This window comes from Cottoperca gobio, chromosome 7 (assembly GCF_900634415.1).
Source record: "Cottoperca gobio chromosome 7, fCotGob3.1, whole genome shotgun sequence".
NCBI lineage: Eukaryota > Metazoa > Chordata > Actinopteri > Perciformes > Bovichtidae > Cottoperca > Cottoperca gobio.
Genome location: NC_041361.1, coordinates 637,198 through 656,893, shown reverse-complemented (window position 1 = coordinate 656,893; position 19,696 = coordinate 637,198). Strand labels below are relative to the sequence as shown.

Sequence of the window (19,696 nt, the reverse complement as noted above, 5' to 3'; positions counted from 1 at the left end):
TGTTATGCTGCAGTTTCGTAAGTCACTCGAAAATTACAACATATTTAATTTACAGTCATATAAGACAGAAAAGTACCACATTTAAGAAACTTGAACCACTGACACTCACAAAGACGTGTGTTTAATCACAGGTGTGTTCAAACAGTTACAGCGCTACAGACTGTGGGACTACAGACTGTGGGACTACAGGCTGTGGGACTACAGACTGTGGGACTACAGGCTGTAGGACTACAGACTGTGGGACTACAGACTGTGGGACTGTGGGACTACAGACTGTGGGACTACAGACTGTGGGACTACAGACTGTGGGACTACAGGCTGTAGGACTACAGACTGTGGGACTACAGACTGTGGGACTGTGGGACTACAGACTGTGGGACTACAGACTGTGGGACTACAGACTGTAGGACCACTCGTGTGGTTTCCCCTGATAGGGCTGTAACTTCATAACTGACAAACGATTAACTGAACCAAAAATAATAACTAGTGAATGTTCTGCTAATCGACTGGTCAGTTCTGAAAGCGGCGTACCCCCGGGTTGAGGAAGAGGTTGAGGTTCTTGTGCAGCAGAGCCTGGTTCTCCTGGTTCCCCGTACAGAACTTCTGTAGGAACAGGTGAGTGCACTTGATGATCTCCAGCATCTTCAGATCGTTCTGCAGACAGACAGACAGACAGACAGACAGACAGATGAGGGGGTTAACATTAAGAGGAAACTGTTTGTGTTTTTATTTCATTGAGCTAAAATTCTCTTTTAAACTCCAACTAAAGGGTCAGGGAGCCCCGAGCAAGAGGCTTTGTACAATGTGGCTGTTATTAACATTTTAGGAACAATGCTGCATTTCTCCAATCAACTTAAAGTTAATTTATTTAATGTACAGAGTCTTGAATCATAATTAAATCACAAGGATTTAACACACACACACAAAAAGAAAACTTAACTGAATCTAGATAATCAAAAACAAACTGAAGACATAACTAAAAAACTAAAAGCACCACCGACCTTCATCGGCGCTAACCGTCTCACCTGGTCGTAGGACACCTGCAGCAGGTCCAGCATGACTTTATGAGCTCCCATGTTCTTCAACAACCTCTGTTGCTTCTTCCAAACTCCACTGTTGCACATCTTAGTCAACCTCTCCAGGATCTACGCATGAGAGAGGGTGCACAGAGGGAGGGGGTGCACAGAGGGAAGGGGTGCACAGAGGGAGGGGGTGCACAGAGGGAGGGGATGCACGATTAGAAAAGACAAATGATTATGTTTGTCTGTTTAATTTGCTATTTTGAACATTAATTGTCCCCCGAGGGACCGAGTAGCTAACAGAAGTACAATTTACTCTCCACTGAACTTCTCATTCACAAAGTCAACTTATAAATACATGCTAAATGATGACGACACTGAACAAGTGTTACATTGGGCTGCAGTGACAATAAATAAAATATAAAATATAATATGCTGGAAATCACATTGCAAGTCAAAGCAAAAATATAGCAATGTTATGCATTATTAACTTGAAGCACTTTTTCATACATTACTTACTCTGTGGAAGTTTATGTCGGTAGCTAACTGGAGCACAGGTGCAAGTATGTTCATATAAATAACTTTAATTCAAAGAATTATTAAAGGTTACTTGTTGGGTTTCCCCGAGGCTCAACATTACGCCCACTATTGTTATTTTTGACACATTGTTAATGAATATTAGTCGAGTTTCCAAAACTTTAAAATGTATTTAATTGTTTATACAGAAGTGTTGTGCTGTGAATGAATGTGCATCATTAATAAACAAAGAGTAAGGAGTGATCACGCCTCATCACCAGGGGGGCCTTCAGCTGCACTGCTCCCAAGCTCTGGAACTCCATCCCTCCACACATCCGACAGTCCGAAACTGTTACAACATTCAAGTCCCAACTCAAAACTCACCTGTTCAAACTGGCCTACTCTCTGTAGTATCAAGCATCCTGTATCCTCCTCCCCCCCCCCCCCTTTTCTCTTTATTGCTTTCTCCCTGTGTCTCCACCATATCTCTGGTATTGTTTGTTTGCTCTCCAATGTCCTGCTGGTTTTATCTCTTGTATTTTGTACAGTGTCCTTGGGTGTCTTGAAAGGTGCCTCCAAATAAAATGTATTATTATTATTATTATTATTATTATTATAATAAATACAAAGATCATTGTATTTCAGTTTAAGGTCTGATAGATTATCGATTATCACTTAAAAAGGTTTTTAAATAATTTCGTAAACACATATGAAATGTATGATCTCAGTGACATTGGGCAACAACAATGGTAAGGATATTGTAACTTTAGTTTGCTGTTGCTTTTGATGCCAAACAGGTGACGTGTTAAAATGGTGGACGTCTTTTTTCATATTTTCTGGCTGCCTGAGGAGGCAAGTGGTTTAGTGTGTGGGCTAAAACCTGAGGAATACAAACTTTACAAGTTAAAGTTGTCAGTTTCAAATTGTAAGATAAGACAGAAAAGACGGTGATTCTGCCGCATCAAACAACAGGATACTTCAAGAGTTGAAATTGACAGGATCAAAGCGACTGTTGACAGAAAATGTAACCTGGGCGGTTTGTGTGATTTTCTGGCAAAGCTTGTGATTGAAAATAGAAATAATTTGAAAGGTGAACTCATAAGAGCAAAGAAATCCAAAACTTGGACTGTGGATTGTGTACTTTATTTCCAACAGTGTAGTAATGTTACTTATACTGCAAGTATAAGTAGGAGGAATGATGAAACACAGCAAAAGTAGTACTGTATAAGGATAGATTGTTTAAAAAAATATTCGAACCAACTCTTTTATTTTCCTCTTTATTTACATTTCTGACATCTGACAGATGCTGTTTTCCAGAGTGACTATCAGGGAAAATTCATTAAATGTAATCAAAGCCACTATTCCTGAGAGAGACTAAGACAGGAGCACCACATAAAGGACTTCATCAACAATAAAAGACATCACAGCCCAGCCCACATTGATTGATTGACAGGTGATCTGTTTGAAGCAGAAACACCACAAAGGAGATGGAGACAAAATAAAGGAAAGATGACCACCGGAAGAAACACAGGTGGACAAGTGTTCTCACCTCTTTGACTTTCTGGTAGTTCTCGTTGCCCTTCTCCAGCTTCTCTTTCTTGGGCGTTGCCTCCTCTGATACCCCCTGCAGGATGCAAACAGTAAGACAGAATATGCAGTTCTCTCTGGTATGGTACTACATTATACATACTTTAATCATTAATACAGTATATGTGTTGTGATTATAAACACATACATGTTATCGTAAATGTTGAGAAACTTGTTTGACCTTAACTAAATAAATCTGAAGTTAAAAATTAACTATACAGCTGGAGAAGATATCTTAATTTGAATTATCTATAACGCAGCAGTTTAATATCCTGCGCACCTGAACTACTTCTTCCTGATATTTAGTTAGTTAGTAGCAGAACTTTATTGTCCACAAAGTGAAAACATTTCACTGGACCTCTAACTGCTGCACATATTTACAATTTGTAAATTTGAGCAATTCAAATAGGTCTTGAAAAACAATCAACCTATAAGAGCTTTGTTAGCAAGCTAGCTACATAGCAATATCTATGAAAGATAAAAACAAACAAATGGCCTAAAAAGTGGCAAAAAGTATCGATAAGATGTTTGCACCTGTACAGATTGTATTAGGACAACTTGCAGATACAACAACTCCAACAACTTAACTACTTTAATCATCATGGAAAACATTATGTCCACTGCTCACTACAGAAATCAATAAAAAGATGAACACAATATCAGACTGAATAACAAATAAAATACAAATTCAGTCTAATCGTCAGGCTCGCGTTTGCCACAACCCAAGTGGCTTATTGCTTGTTAGATTGTTGTTTTAATGGTTTGTTTTGCAGCATAAGATGGATGACAATGATAAAATGGCACTTTTAAAGACATGTTTGGAGCATTGTGTCTTCATTTCACAGTAGAATGAAACATTAAATAGAGAGAGGGAGGTGTGACATGCAACAAAGCCCCAAGCCAAATCTGAACCCAGGACCATATGGTTGCACCTTAACCATCTGAGACATCAGCAAGCCCCACCACACCAACGTTAAGTCCAGTAAGTAGAAATACCAGGATGTATTGAAGGTTCAATACATAGATTTTTTTAATTTCTGTTTAGTTGTGTCAGTCGTGTTAATCCTCTACCAAGAAAATGGTTCTTGTCCTGGTTTAAGTAGTGACTTTGAGTTAGCTTGTGAGTTAGTTTGTTAGTGGTTATACACTGTTAGTTATTTACTGCAGACTGTCACTCAGACATCTAGACATGAAGATCACATATATTAGTTCTGAAGGAATGTAAGTCTTTGGGAGTTAACTTTGAGGTAACATTGGCCTCAACTCCCTGTATGAACTCATTTTCAATCTAAAGCTGTATGCTGATGATACTGCACTTTTCATCGCCTTTTCATCCCTCTGTCTTCCTTGAACTTAAGTGTACTTTTACAAAAATGTTTCATTCTGTTTTCAATTTCAAGCATTTAGAAACATTATGGGACAGTTCTATCAGTTGTGGCAGGAACATAAACCAATTCATGTCCAGCCACTCAGGTCGATTTTGGTGAATAAAAATCCATTAATTAGATGAATGAATAATTCTAAAACACCAACACAATCCTACATCAGGATGTCATAACTAAATAATGACGTCACCTTGACCATGACTATTGCAAGTGACAGTGACATTAAAATCAAAATCATTCTGGACAGAAACCTAAAACAAAGAAAAGTATATACAGTATACATGATAAGTGATATACATACTGTGCAAATTAAGATCACAATAATCATGCCAGTAAATGTCAACTCATGTTGTTTGACACCTTGATGAAGGGTTTTAAAGGCTTATTTGCTTTGATTTATTCTAGGACATTTTTACTTTACAACACACAAGCTACACAACTTGTGCTCTAACCACATCTTGGGAAGTTTATAACTCCACATCGTTGAAACAGTTCATTTATTTGTTCAATAGTAATGCCTATTGTGAAAGTAAATGTGAAAATAATCATGTTTTTGCTACCCACCTCCCCTTTCTCCTTCTTGTCTTTCTTGTCTTTCTTCCCGTCGCCTCCCCCTGAGCTCTTCTTCTCCACCCACAGTTCAGATTTCTCCACCAGCGTTCGAAGACGGTCCAGATCCGCTTTGATCAGCTTGTAGTTCTCCACATCCTGAGCTGAGATCAATAGCTGGACCTGCAGAGGCACAGAAAAAACGTTTTGGAGGATTGACATGAGTGTCATGTAATATTCCAGTAGTGGTCAATAAATCTGTTGGAGCACTTCTTACACTTCCAATGATTCAGATTTGTAGTCGATTTGATAATGGATTTAGATTCAATCAAAAGCTATTGGACTTAAACCCTAAAGCAGTGGTAGCTGTAACTGTTGGAACTGTTATTGTTATAATAAAACTGCTAAACTTTTTCCTTATGTGTATTTGTATCCTTCACTTATTGTGAAGCACAGTTGTTTGGAAACGTGAGACTTGAGAAAACATATTGATTTTGGTTATGGTTGTTAGTCAGTTCATCCAATACCATGTGTGTGCCTGTTTGTGTGTGTGTGTGTGTGTGTGTGTGTGTGTGTGTGTGTGTGTGTGTGTGTGTGTGTGTGTGCGTGTGTACCTGTTTGAAGGTATGCAGCACTTCCTGTCTCTGGCTGAAGTGTCTGAAGAGCAGCTGCAGGGCTCCAGACACTAGAGGAGGGTAGTCGTGCATGGTGAGGTGGGTCAGAACCCGCAGGAACATACGACCGCCTTCATCATCCACCTCCAGGATACTGTTCCCCTTACTGTATGTACACACAAACAAAATGGCTAATATCTATCAAACACTATATATATGCTTCTTAAAATGTCTAAAAAAGTTGAAATTGTTCAATAGTAATGCAGGTTTTTGTTTTATGTCTACATATGAACATATACAGCATCACGTACCCGACTCCAAACATAGCCTCAGCCTGCTCTCCAATGTGCTGCAGGTTGATGGTGGCTGGGGAGGAACAAACACACAGAAGGTTAATAAACAACTGGACTGAATTCGCAAAAGGTTAATTGGTCAAGATCATTCTTTTTCGCACACCGATTGCTTTGATAGTACAACACAGGAAGCACATTTGGATCATTATCTATGGTCAATGTTAACAAACATGAAATGGAAACGGGGGAAACATGGTGTAAACGCTGCCTCTAGATTTCTAAAAGTTATCATTCTAAAATTAACATTTTTGAGCTTCACTAGACTCTACCTGTCATTTCCGTGTTGACTGGGACATCTGGAAGCATTGGTGGAAGTAATAACACACACCTTTACAACATTCTGCAGTATGTGTGTTGAGGTAGATCACACACACGTATAGATTTTTAAAATGCTAGATTTATATTCTGGAAAAAGGCAAGTAGAATTAAATGTTCCTTTATCAATCATTCAAATCTTCACTGTTGCAGTTAAAAACACTAAAACTTTAAGTGATAACAATAGAAAGCTGAAAGAGTGTGTGTGTGTGTGTGTGTGTGTGTGTGTGTGTGTGTGTGTGTGTGTGTGTGTGTGTGTACCTGCATGCTCCATATTAGTGGTGGCGTCAGCATCAGCCATGGGATAAACATCCACAAACTCCTTCTTAAACACGGACAGCAGGAAGGAGAGGCGGTAGTCGAGACGAACATTCAGGATGAACTGAGGAAGATGAAGAACAGTTATTTTGAGTGAGAGCTGCAAGAAACGTTCACATTAAAACAATAATAGCTACACACAGGATCCATTTACAATATCCGTCTGAGGGTTTGTGTTATCTGAGTTTGGACATAAACAGTTTGAAAGTAAGAACAGCTATCAGGAGAACAAAATATAACATTAACGCCTACGATTTTTTATTTTTCCTTGCCTCAAACAAGTGTCTAGCATGTAACAAGGTGAATCATTGTAATACTGCAAAGCAGCAAGATTAGTGTTTTATATTATCAACAATGGAGACACTACTAAGCAAGAAAACAAATGTTAACATAGTCGCTAACTAGAAACTAACACACTCATCATGTAGACATTCTACAAAGCTGTTCATCTAACTAACCGCCGGCTTGAAAGCTAAAGGTAAACAGTGTTGTGTTACTGGTACTTCACTATATACATAAGAGCCGGCAGAGTATTAGATCACTCACTATCACCTCCATGCTAAAACCTGCTAAAGCTGTTTCTTGTGTTGCATTAGATTGTACAGGTGTACCTAATCAAGTGGCCCCTAAACATATGATTCATTTGTAATCATAGTTACCTGTAATATCTCCAGTATCTTCAGCTTCGTGTCCATCACCGTCAGGTCCATCTTGTCGATACTATCTTTACTGCCTCTCTGTCCGTCATGCACCGCCCCCGCCCCTCTCGCTCCTGTACCTCCAAATATGGACTGCTTCCTGTTGAGGACCATGGTGGACATTATCTGACCCATCCCATGGATGGAGCGCTTCACGTTCTTCCCTTCAGGCAAGGAAGAAAAGAGCAAAGGTTACCTTTCAACACAAAATCAGACAGTGAACCACAGTCGTACAACTAACACAGAAAGATATGTAAATAAAAGCAACTAAATCACAACTTTGGCTGAAATAAAACGAAGTGATGACAGAGGGCAGCAGGCAACTGAACAGAGGTTCAAACAGCTGAAGCTCAGCAGAGGAACCAGACTGTCTGCCACCGCTGACAACATGTTCACTGTGATTTGTTGTGTGCCAACTGGAAAAATAGATTCAGCCAAAAATATCTTCAAGAATAAAAAAGCAAAGCCAGTTGCTTGATTTTTAATACTCCTACATACAATCCCTGAGAGTTCTCGCGAATGAAGTCAACGCATTTGTTCGACAACATGTTCAGCTTGTCTGTAAATGTTTATCAAATACGTTTTTGTTGGGTCCAGTAACAGCAACAAGAAAATGGGGCGATAAATGCAAGACAAACCAGGTGTAGCAAACATCATGGAACAAACTGTATTTGTTAGTTTAGGTTATCAGAGCAGAGAGTACCTGATCCATCATCATGGAATAAGAGCCCGGCATATCCAGGATTGGGTCTACAGTCGATGATGCCCAGCAGGGTTCTGGTGAGTCTGAGGAGCTCAAAGAAACTGTAGAAACCAAAGTAGATCAAATGTCTGGCCAAACTCACCACCTGGAGAAAGACCGGAAGCAAAGGAAGAGGTCAGATGCAAAAAGAGGAAGATTGAAGGATGAAGAAAGGAGTAAAATGAGACAGGAAGTAGAAGAGCAGCCACCGACCTCATATGTGAGTTTGTTTTTCTCCTCATTGTGGAACGGCAGCTCATCGTTCAGGACATTGTTGAGATATTCCTCCATGAAGACCATTGTGTTGGAGAAACGGTTCTTCTTGTTGTCTCTGCTGTCGTCCATGTTGGAGTCGTAACTAAGGATGACAGACATCAGAACAGATGAACTAAAATAAGTATTAACTAATCTGGTTGAAACTGAAAGTCTTCGTCAAGACGGAATGTTTCTACATTGTAAAGCGTCTTCGTGTATCTAGAAATGCAGTATAAACATTTTGCGTAATGAATGAATTAATGAAGAACATCTTATTTGGGTTAAACCTTTTTCCTCTGCTAGACGAACATTCTCCCAACACAATAAACTTCATGATGTTTCTGAATATCGTTACCGACACCTTCTGGACTGGAGAAGGAACGACCCAGATGTGCATGAAGTCTGTAGTACTAATACACCTGGCCATAAAGACTTGTGGATGACACAAACACAGACAGTGAGAAAGTGTTGAGGGTTTCCCAAATGTTCAGCTCATCAGAGACACAAGAAGACTGTGGACATTGTGCAAACCTCTGTTAACGAAAGAGAAGACTCCAGTCACATCACACTGTAAACTTGTCACTTGAAGAGGGACTTGAACCCTGGACCCTCAGATTAAAAGTCTGATGCTCTACCGACTGAGCAATCTAGGCTTTGTGAAGACTGTCCTCTGGAGGAACCGATCAGCCGAGGTCCAAATGGATGTTTGAGCTCATGGAGACGATACAACTTTTGTCAATTACCACCTCCTCCTGGTGGGTAGACCCTGATTTGCAAGTGACATTGAAAAAAACAAGACAGATTGCAATTGCGATCAAGCCAACAGAAATATATGTGGCTTTGTGTAACTGAAGATGTCTTAGCAAATAAAGCCTTCAACACTTGAGGACATGCAGTCAAAAGTCCTGAGGCTTTCCCAAATGCACAGCTCATCGTGGCCCTAATGCAGACCTCCGCTAACAATGGTGAGAACTTGACATGGAACCCAGACACGTCACACAACCAACTTGTCACCTGAACAGGGACTTGAACTCATGACCCTGGAAAGTCTGATGCTCTACCAACTGAGCTATCCAGGCTTCTAGAAGACTATCCTCTGGAGGAACTGATCAGCCGCAAATGGATGTTTGAGCTCATGGAGACGATAACACTTTTGTCAATTACAATGGAGGTGGGTAAACCCTGATTTGGGTAGACCTCTCTTTACGATAGTGAGGACTTCAGACACGTCACACCCTCTACAGGGGGATCTGCTGGCTGAGTTATCCAGCCTTTGAAGTCCAAATCTAACAAATCACATATAAGCTATGCTGATGCTCAATGTTAGCAGTTCATATACATGGAATCTATAGGAAGCATCGTACAATCTGACATGGCTCAACATTTATATCACACAGTCTGATACACAGACCAAGATTTTGTCCTTCATTTGGAGACTCGTGGACTCGTTGGACACCCAGGAATCCTGCAAGGAGCTGAAATAATCGGCCAAAGTCCAAATCCCAATTATATACACTATAATACAGCATGAACTAGGTTGATCGTGTACGATCTTAGCAGTTAGTACACAGGAAATGTATCTTAGATGTCAGATTGAAAATGTTAAGCTCTACCAACAGGTATGTAGAATCAGGCAGGATAGAAAACACACTTCAAAAGACTTGACAATTTCAGTATTCAGTATTAAAATCTACCAACTCTTTGATGGTGATGGAGGTGGGGATCTCGGTCCAGAGGCGGGCGAACTTTACAGGTGTCACCAGCTCCTGAGGGTCTCGGTCTACGTGGGCGTGGAGCATGAGACGACAGAAGGAGGCCCGGAGGTCAAAGGGCAGTGTCTCGTCCATCATGCACAGAAAGATGAGCTCCACATCCAGCTGCTTGGAGATCTCATCTATAGCCAGATACTGACGGTCCAAACACATTCGGGCAAAGAGCTTCAGCTGGTACCTGAAGGTGCCGACAGAGACAGACAGCTATGAGCTTTCCTCTCTTCTATTGTCATTCTCCAGCTGCAATATGCTGAAAGTTAACAGTGACATTTTCATGACATTTTCATGACATTTTCTGTGGATGACCCAAATATTTGTGTCAACCTGTAGTAGGTGAGGACGTTCTCATCGTGAGCGTTTCCTTGTCTGGCCTCCTGAGCCAGCTGTCTGATGCCCTTCTCCTGTCTCTCGTTTGTCTTGTCTGTCCACACCAGCCACACCTGCAGGAAGAGACAGGAATAAACTGATCAGACAGAGTTTACTGTCCTCCGCTTCAGTTTTCTCTCTGTAGCAGAGAACAAAACTAAAACCTGCAGAAATGCAACTTCTTTGAATGCTCTGCGGACCCCTCTTCATCCACAGCTGGCATGTCTTACACAGCTCTGCAGAGCATGTTAGATGAAAGGAGAATTGTTATGAATTATCTAAGATTCAAAGGATTGAATTTAAAGAATTATGCATTCAAATTACTCCTTTGCTTTTCCATAGCAGACCCACAAGTGGCATTAATAAGAAAAGTAATGTCTGTCTGTCTGTCTGTCTGTCCGCAGTGTGTTGCAACACAGCAACAAACACACACACAGCTGGTTCACAGTATCTGTCACTGCAGGTAAACGAAGTAATAAATAAATATCAACCAAAATTATTTTGATCAAAGTAAAAATAAACAGCTGCAGGCAGAGTTACCTCGTCATCGTCTCCATAGTCATCCATCACCATATATTCTCCCTGACCAACACCAGGGGTCGCATCTTTGGGGACACGACGTCTGGATGGAACAAAACAGAAAAGTGAAATTCTAACATGTTGACATTAAAAGCATCATTTAAAGAATCAAATAGTGTTGTTTGCTTCGGAAGGTTCCTGACTGAGAGAAATGACCCTGAAGTGTTAAGTGGTGCCTCAGTGCTTTCTTTCTGTTCTCCTTTAGCACACGGACCACTGGACCATCCTTTGTGAAAGGATCAGAGATAATGCCGTCGCACAATTCCTTGTGGCAGAAACATTTAAAGTGGCGCACTGTTCTGCCGTCATTTTCTTCACCACGGTTGTCTTTTCCAGAGTTCTTATGAATTCTTCTTCACATCTTTCTTTGACCTCATGACGTTTTCCATCGAGGTCAAGAAAAAGTGGTTAAGAAAAGACACAGGATGTCATTTCTTGACTCATCAACTGCAGCCATAGTGTAAAACTCACTTTGCAGAAGGAAACTATACTTCAAAATAAAAGCGTTGTTCTGGAAATACGAGACAGCACAAACAAATAAAAACATTGCTCGCAACCCACTCAGAATCGACACAACCACTGACATACAGATCTAAAGCCCAATGTGGGCTGATTTTAATCCCCAGTAATACTTACAGCCACAATCAGCTGCTGTTTCTGTGAACTCACTGGTCCTCCTGTAATTTAAATGCCTTCCTGAGTGACATCCTTAAATGTTGAAGTGGCTCTTTGAGTTTCTTTCCTCGGGATGAGGAGCGCGTCCCATTACTTTGTTTATCAGCTCAGTGTGAAATCTGACTTTTGTGTGAGTTCTTTTTTTTACTATTAGGAGCTCCTATATATATCCTGTACAGACAACTATAACTGAGTAACACAAACATCTATAAGTGGATTTATGGACCTTGTATTCTGGATTGCAATTAAATATAATAATATGTGTTTCATGTCTGTGTTCAGATTTGACCGCGTTAAGACCTTAGAAGGAGTTTGATGTTTGTCCAGCTGAATGTCCATGTTCATGACAGACCGTATCCTGTAATGCCATTCAAAATGATGAGTGCCATGACAAAGCCCATCCCTCCCTGCCTCCCTTCTCACTCTGTTTTGATGAGGATATCCTGGTTTTTGGGGTCCAGCACACATTTACAGATGAGCTCCTGGGTGACGGGGATGGCCACGTTGTTGGACACACACAGGTCTGACAGATAGTCCAGAAACCTGCACAAACACAATATAAGAATCACAAACCAACAACAACATATTGACCGCCTCCCGCCCTGCTTCCCCCCCTCCATCTGTACCTGGGCTCTCGGTTCTTGCGGACCAGGCTGACGAAGGTCTCCACCTCGGTCTTGGTGATGTGTTTCTCCAGCAGTTTCCGGTTGTTGTGCAGCAGTGCGGTGATGGTGTCCTCGGCCAGGATGTCATAACCGATCTGACTCTGCATCACACCGAACTGCTTCGCTATATGCTCCTGGAGGTGGGAGGAAGGTGAGTGAGAGGGAGAGAATAAGGGTCCATCTAGTACACTAGTACATCTTTTCTTTCTTCATCCTTAATGGAACCAGGTGAAAGTGAAGACAACTATCACACAAGACCAAAGACTTATAAAGCAATAAACAATAACGTTAAGATGCAAAAACAGGATTTGAGTTAATAAATAAATAAAGTAACATTTAAAAAGACAATTTCTGACCTAAATACAAAATTTTAATCATTTTAATTTTCGACAAATGAGAGTCTGGGGAGGCTCGCTAGTAACTCTTCACCCTGACAAATAGTACAGGTTTGGATTTGTCCTCATTCAGCACCAACAAGTTAAACCGTCATGAGAAGAAATACTCGGCTTGTGAAAGTGTTCTGTGGCTCTCGAGCAAGGGTTCCAAAATTGGAAAGAAAATCTCGGTTTGGGATTTAAAATGTTTAAGAGAAAGCCGTCGTTAAAAACTGGAGGTGGGTATTTAGGATGCATCGGGGGTCTAATGAAAGATGTGCACTCGCATTTTTGGAGCTTGGCGAATAAAACATTTGAAAAGCCATTCTTATTTTAAACCTTCTCGTGTGAGGCCTCCAGCTTTATGTCAGATACCAGATCACTGGAGCGTCTCGTTAAATGCGACAGAATTCAGTTTGTTCTTCTGATAAGAACAGAAGAAAACGGTGTCAGCAGCACAACATGGATATTGAGCAACCAGTCTTGTAATTGTAATGTTATAGTTGTACTGATAGATGTGCTGGTATTTATATGTTGATCCATGCTCTGATGCGTCTGTATAATTGTTAGTGTGAAAGAGACTATGTAATCCGTGCCAGTGGATTGTTATGTGTGTACGCCCAGGGAAGGAAATGATCTGATAGGGTGGTGGTAGCCTTGTGGTCAGGTGGTACGCCTTCCAAACCAGAAAGTGGTGAGTTCAATACCAGGGCTGCCACCATTACTTAACCCTGAGTTGCTCCATGGAGACTGTCCCTGGAGCTAGTTCACTGTGAGTCTCTCTGGATAAGAGCGTCTGCTGAATGACCTGTAATGTAATGATCTGAAAGCTAAGTCTGCCATAAATCATCTCTTCTCTTTTTGAGATTAATGTTTTTTTATGCATGGTCCTTGTTTAATAAAGACTAATAATAAAACTAAAACTATTCAAATAAAGTTTATTTGAATATATAGAAAAACAGAAATGGCCCAAGTATAGAACCCTGGGGTACACCCTTTCATACGGGAAAGCTAACTGAACACATTTAAATGAGTTAAACTGATATTTGACAAGTGGGATCATCATCATCATCATCTTCCTCCTCACCTGGTTCTTGCGGTAGTCCTCCTGGGAGTGTCGAAGGACTCTGTAGCAGAGTCTGAACATGTACTGGTAGGGAGAGTTCTTCTGGTCCGCCAGCTCCTCCAGACGCAGCAGAGGACCCTCCCCTCCCCCCCGGTCCTTAAAGGGAGCCTTCAGGATGCCGAAGATCTGAACACACAATCAAGGAATTTGGTCGTCATGTTTCCTGCTTCTGCTTCGTGATTCCTTCTATCCGAGTAATCTTTGGATCATACCTGTTTGAGGATGTTCTGTTCTCTCATCAGTTTCTGTCTCTCTCGGTTGGCTTTGGTCATAGTTACGTCCAGGACCGCCTGGCCGCTGTTGATGAGGTCAGCCACGAAGAAAACCACGTCCTCCAGCAGCTTGATGGCAAACCTGACCAACAAACAAAAGTCAAATTCTCTTTCCTTTTATCTTTTATCTGTTTAATATCCAGCAAAAAATAAATCTGAATTGAAGTTTGACTTTTTATCTATAATTCGTTTTATATTGAAAATAATATGTTTTGCTTAATCTGTATCATCCAGATAATAGTTTAATGACCATGAAGGATATCAAGGATATGAAATGGACCTAAAAATAGAAATGTTCAGACAAATCAAATACATTTGTTTTTTTTTAAAGATAAAACTATTTACAGTATAATTTTACAATCAACACATGTAAAGATATAAAAGTAGTTGCACTCCGTTATCACACACACACACACACACACACATCACACACACATCACACATCACACACACACACACACACACACCACACACACACACACACACACACACACACACACACACACACACACACACACACACACACACACACACACACACACACACACACACACACACACACACACACACACCGGCGGTCGTTCTGGCTGATGAAGCCCTGGCTGAACTGGTCCACCACGGTGCTCAGCATGGCGCTGGCATCATTAGCAAAGTCCAGATCTCTGATCTCCATCACAGGAACAGAGACGATGGCGAACGCCTCCTTATCCTCTTTAGTGGGACACGTTCCTAACTGCAGGAGGAGTTACATTAAAATACTGTTCACACACTGACTGACAGAAACTCCAGCTCATATATCCTCTACTAACTTACGTGTATATGCTGTAGTTGAGGTTTTACGTCATGTAAGGTTGGATTTTGGTCACATGGTTTTTTTACGCCTTCATTTAAACATTTTTCAAAAAGTATGAATTTTATGTCATGCTGCATTGTAAGTAAATACCGTATTCAAAACACATTTATTTTGTCTTTACTGGAATAAGTTTGTTCTATTTTATTCTGGTTCAGTCTTTTATTACCTATAAGTTCCTGATTTTATTTTATATTTATAATTGTTAACTTTAATTTGACTGAATTTACAGTAGGACTATATATGAGTAGGACTGGGTATTGTTTGACATTTGTCAGTACTCGTGCCAATATGATAGCTAAATGTCTGTATCAACTTACCAATACGAAAATAATTACCGTAATTTCCGGACTATAAGCCGCGACTTTTTCCCCATTTTGCGACCCTGCGGCTTATATAACGGTGCGGCTTATCTATGGATTTTTACAGCTAACGGCCACTAGGGGAATTCCTAAATCTATGGATTTTACAGGTTACAGTCCACCGGATACAGGGAAAGAGCGCGCAAAAGTAGCGAGTGGTACGAGAGACAGACGGACATTACGAGAGCGAGGCAGTGTGTGAGACACCCTCATTATGGAAAAAATTTTTCGAGGAGTCTTATTTTGTTAAATATGCTTTTATGTTGATACTCCTGAAACCGGCACTTTCTGGGGGTTCGCGCCACTTTTTCGGGAGACGGAAAGAAGGATACGCTGAAGAGAGGGGTGCATGTCCAAAAACCCCGACTGTGGAGTTACCGTATGATGATGACTTCCATGTGTTTCTTCTGTTTCAACGGTAATTTATGGACAAATTAAGGAAAACACCAACGGTCAGAGACAATAAATGCTGATTGAACAGGCAGAAGTTCTCCATCGTTATTTCCTGGTTCTACACAACACAACGCAGAGTCGATCGTGGTGTCAGCTACAGACCGGCTACATACACATCAGTCAATTTAGCGTCTGCGGCTTATAGCCCAGTGCGGCTTATATATGTACAAATTAGTCAATTTAGCGTCTGCGGCTTATAGTCAGGTGCGGCTTATAGTCCGAAAATTACGGTAAATAAAATTGGTTTAACAAAGAAAAAAAAAACTTTCTAATAAAATTGGGAAAATGATGAATCAGGAACTAGGTGATGAAAAAAGTATTATATACACTCGCTGCTAGAGGCTGAGCTGAAACAAATGAACACATATATCAACCAATCAAACCAATTTATCAATTAGCAGATGAACTGAAAATGAATGGGAAAGTATTTTGATAACTTTTCAGTTGTTTTCAACATTTTCTGTTTCCAGTTCCTTCGTTTTTTATACATATACTGTATGTTGAGTCGTGTAATTGTTTTAGCAACAGAAGCGTTTAGCCACATTTGTATAACACCATTCATCAACAAATCAATTAAAAGCATACAAAGCATATTTGACGATGAGCGGGACTAACCATGAGTCTGATGGGTCGCTCCTCGTCTATATCGATGGGGACGTTGGTGCTCTGGATCCACGTGTTGGTGCACAGATGTCTCAGTCGTACGTACGAGTTCCTGGAAGTAAACGGGGTCATGTTCTGTTCACGTCTGCTTTTTTAAAACATAATGGTTCTCTGTGGTGGTCTACACTCTGTGGGTTTTATAGTCCTCTTTGGTTCTCTCTAGAACTCTTAGTGATGGCTTATAAAGTCATCAACCTGCTGCTATGAGTTTCCTACTTTGACATTTGTTTAGCTATTTTGATCACTGGTAAGCTACTGACAATGAAACTGAAGACTTGCTGCACAAAGTTTCACATTAAAAGCCTGTAGAAAGGTAGCTGTGTGCGAATTTCAACCAGTATTTAGGCCACGTGCAGCATAACACACTCATTTGTTTGCCATTGGCCTGATCCAGTAGAATCTAAAAGTTGCCTTATTTCAGCGATAGCGTTTGTGCAGATACTCTCCATCTTTTCTTCCCACCTTCCTGTCCTGTTTTATTTTAATGTGAAACATCAGCAGGACGTTAAAAGAGCTGCCGTGTGTTCCTACCGTGGTACGAACGAGTCGGTCTTCTGCAGCGTGGTCGGGTCGAGCTCGAACAGCGAGGCGATGTCGTTCCCATGAGCCACTGCTACCAACTTGTACTTGATCCTCTCACCGTGGGAGCGCTTGACGCTCCGACTACTGTCCATCTACAGAGAGGTCAGAGGTCAGGCTGAGGCTCAGGAGGTGAAAGGGTCAAAATACACAACTAAATGCTTTAGAACAGAAGAAGTCATTAAAAATAGTTTGTTGTCCAGAGAGGAATATTCTGCTAAAATCTCAGACACTCTGGTGATGAAGTGAACTCACCAAGGATACCGGCTCTGCATTGTCTCCTTTATAGCCCGGGTTCTCCTACAACAACAACAACAACAACAGTTATATCCAAACATTTCATTTACTGCAGGAAAACCAAGATTCTTAGATTCTTCAAGAAATACAAAGAAATGCAATACACATTAAAAGATTTCAGTTTTAGAGAGCGAAATGTTATTTTTACTGAGAGAAATTATGTACCTATAAGACAACATTGTAATAAATCAGTATAATCAACAAAATACGGGACAAATATCCATCCATCTAAACTTCCTTTTACGTTCCCTCAAAACTCAATTCTGTTGGAAAATAACTTGAAATTTGAAAAAATAACAGTGAACTTTAAACGCCGCGTTTATGAATATCTAACACATATCATCCACATTCTATGAAAAACCACGAATAAAATGATCTACAGAAACAAAAGAACAAAGCGCAAGAGCTGAAGCAATTAGTCAATTAATAAATCAGTCAATCGAAAATTATAATTATTTGCGTTTAATATTTGATAAATGTAACGTTTATACAGAGCAGCTGTTCATGCTTGAAATCCAAAATTAGAAGTCCTATTCATTCATAAATCCTTCCACCCAGTGTTGCCGTGTTACCTCAGCAGCCAGGTAGTTGCCTGTGGCGAGGTGTTTGAAGCGATAAAGGCTGTTCCAGTGTCCCGCCCCCCCACGACACGGGTCATGATGGACAACCTGACGGACCAATCAGAACACAGAGATAGTTTAATACAACTTCAGCTTTAGAGGGTGTGTGTGTGTGTGTGTGTGTGTGTGTGTGTGTGTGTGTGTGTGTGTGTGTGTGTGTGTGTGTGTGTGTGTGTGTGTGTGTGTGTGTACCTCGATCTCCCACAGGGCGTTGGAGCTGGTCGCTGAGGTCGCAGACTGTCTCAGAGTGGTTCGGAGGAAAACATGGAGTTTGCTCTTGTACTCGTCGCAGGTCAGAAACTTTTCCTGCTCAGCGTGAAACAAACGCACCACCTCGCCCTGAGTGGAAGGAAGGTAAAGACGCATTAAAGGACGATTCTGCAGTGTTTCCAGTATTTTCAACTCCACTCAACAGCCCTTTTTAGTTTGTTGATTTAAAAAAGGTCACAGGCCACAAGACGTATAATCAAAGTTTAAATGTTTTCACTTTTGGATTCTAACTTTGGATGGTTAAGAAACCATGGAGACGTGTTTTGTTCATAACTGCAACTGTAAATGCTTCTTTTGCAATCAATGTATCAACAATGGCTGAGGCTCATGGGTATTGTAGTGTTTAAAGCAAACAACCAAAACTGATGGATTTTTCAGAAACAACATTCTTAAGATAATTGATAGAGCAACATTTACTATGTTAATAATTAATAGATCCTATCGCACATATTATTATAGTTTGTCCTACTTTTGTTTGGGGGATAATCATGCTTTAGGTTTTGTAACTATACATATGTTTTTTTTTGCCTATATTTGTTAAAAGTTTGGCAAACTATCTCCATTAAAAGTATGCTTAATTATCTAAGAGCAGATCTTTGTTGCAGTGTACCGATGGGCGTACAAAAAACATGATTCTCAGGCAAGTTCTGTAAATTATGAGGAGCTTCTTTTTTTGTTTAGGATTTCTAAAGAGATTTAAATACGTTTATTCTCGATGGATAGCTGAGATCCATAAGTCAAACTGAATCTATAGAAATGTGCATCATGTCCGTGTGTTCAGATTCTCAAAGACTCAAAACATAAATGTGAGGGGAGATTAACAGGAGAGCAGAATTATTAATTATTATTCATTTATTAGTTCCTCATATCCTTTGCTATTTCTCTGTGAATCACTGGATACGTTTTGATGTTTCAGGGCTTTTACAAATATTTAAATATTCATGTAAAAACTGGTGGACGAGGATTTACAATTATAATGGGTGACAAAGAACTCGTATAATGTATATGTACTGCAGTGAAGTCACTCACTCCTTTGAGGACTTCCTCTCTGTGGTCACTGAACATCATGAACAGGTTGATCTTCCAGCTGGTGTTGCAGTTCACCGAGTTCACCTGCAGAGGGAGGAAGAGATGGTGACCGAGGTTCTGATGCTAGTCCTCATCAGTACCAGTACCATATTCAGTACTAGTCTCAGTGTCAGTACTGTGCGTCTGTGTCTCACCTCCTTGCAGCCTGGATGGTCGCTGAGTTCGTAGTTTGAAGCGTGAAGCGGCTGACCGGCGTTCACCGGGTTCAGGATCACTTTATCTCCCACCACCACCTGCAACAGGCAGCATACACAAAATACTCGGGGGTGAAGTCACAATAGTTGAAATGTACCCTGTGCTGCCAGCCGCCATGTCTGCTCAAACTCCTTTATC

The 19,696-nt window shown here is 40.6% G+C and overlaps 1 protein-coding gene and 1 non-coding gene across 6 annotated transcripts in view; both read right to left on the bottom strand.

Annotated features, from left to right (window-relative positions):
* Positions 1-19,696, bottom strand: part of itpr3 (inositol 1,4,5-trisphosphate receptor, type 3) — a 74,462-nt gene that overhangs the window by 37,125 nt on the left and 17,641 nt on the right. For all 5 annotated transcript variants that reach the window (XM_029435132.1, XM_029435131.1, XM_029435134.1 and 2 more), the window contains 25 exons: positions 19,498-19,596; positions 19,304-19,387; positions 18,197-18,343; positions 17,957-18,052; positions 17,343-17,387; positions 17,040-17,182; positions 16,461-16,560; positions 14,753-14,913; positions 14,121-14,262; positions 13,870-14,034; positions 12,370-12,542; positions 12,167-12,286; positions 11,030-11,111; positions 10,448-10,563; positions 10,050-10,301; positions 8,310-8,454; positions 8,058-8,202; positions 7,316-7,518; positions 6,600-6,720; positions 5,982-6,036; positions 5,671-5,836; positions 5,072-5,239; positions 3,085-3,159; positions 1,026-1,145; positions 532-654 (listed from right to left, as the gene is read on the bottom strand). In XM_029435132.1, coding sequence (XP_029290992.1) covers positions 532-654; positions 1,026-1,145; positions 3,085-3,159; positions 5,072-5,239; positions 5,671-5,836; positions 5,982-6,036; positions 6,600-6,720; positions 7,316-7,518; positions 8,058-8,202; positions 8,310-8,454; positions 10,050-10,301; positions 10,448-10,563; positions 11,030-11,111; positions 12,167-12,286; positions 12,370-12,542; positions 13,870-14,034; positions 14,121-14,262; positions 14,753-14,913; positions 16,461-16,560; positions 17,040-17,182; positions 17,343-17,387; positions 17,957-18,052; positions 18,197-18,343; positions 19,304-19,387; positions 19,498-19,596 — 3,246 coding nt within the window. The remainder of the gene's footprint in view (positions 1-531; positions 655-1,025; positions 1,146-3,084; positions 3,160-5,071; positions 5,240-5,670; positions 5,837-5,981; positions 6,037-6,599; positions 6,721-7,315; positions 7,519-8,057; positions 8,203-8,309; positions 8,455-10,049; positions 10,302-10,447; positions 10,564-11,029; positions 11,112-12,166; positions 12,287-12,369; positions 12,543-13,869; positions 14,035-14,120; positions 14,263-14,752; positions 14,914-16,460; positions 16,561-17,039; positions 17,183-17,342; positions 17,388-17,956; positions 18,053-18,196; positions 18,344-19,303; positions 19,388-19,497; positions 19,597-19,696) is intronic.
* trnak-uuu (transfer RNA lysine (anticodon UUU)) lies at positions 8,932-9,004 on the bottom strand. The gene has a single exon. It is a non-coding gene; the product is annotated as a tRNA-Lys (tRNA).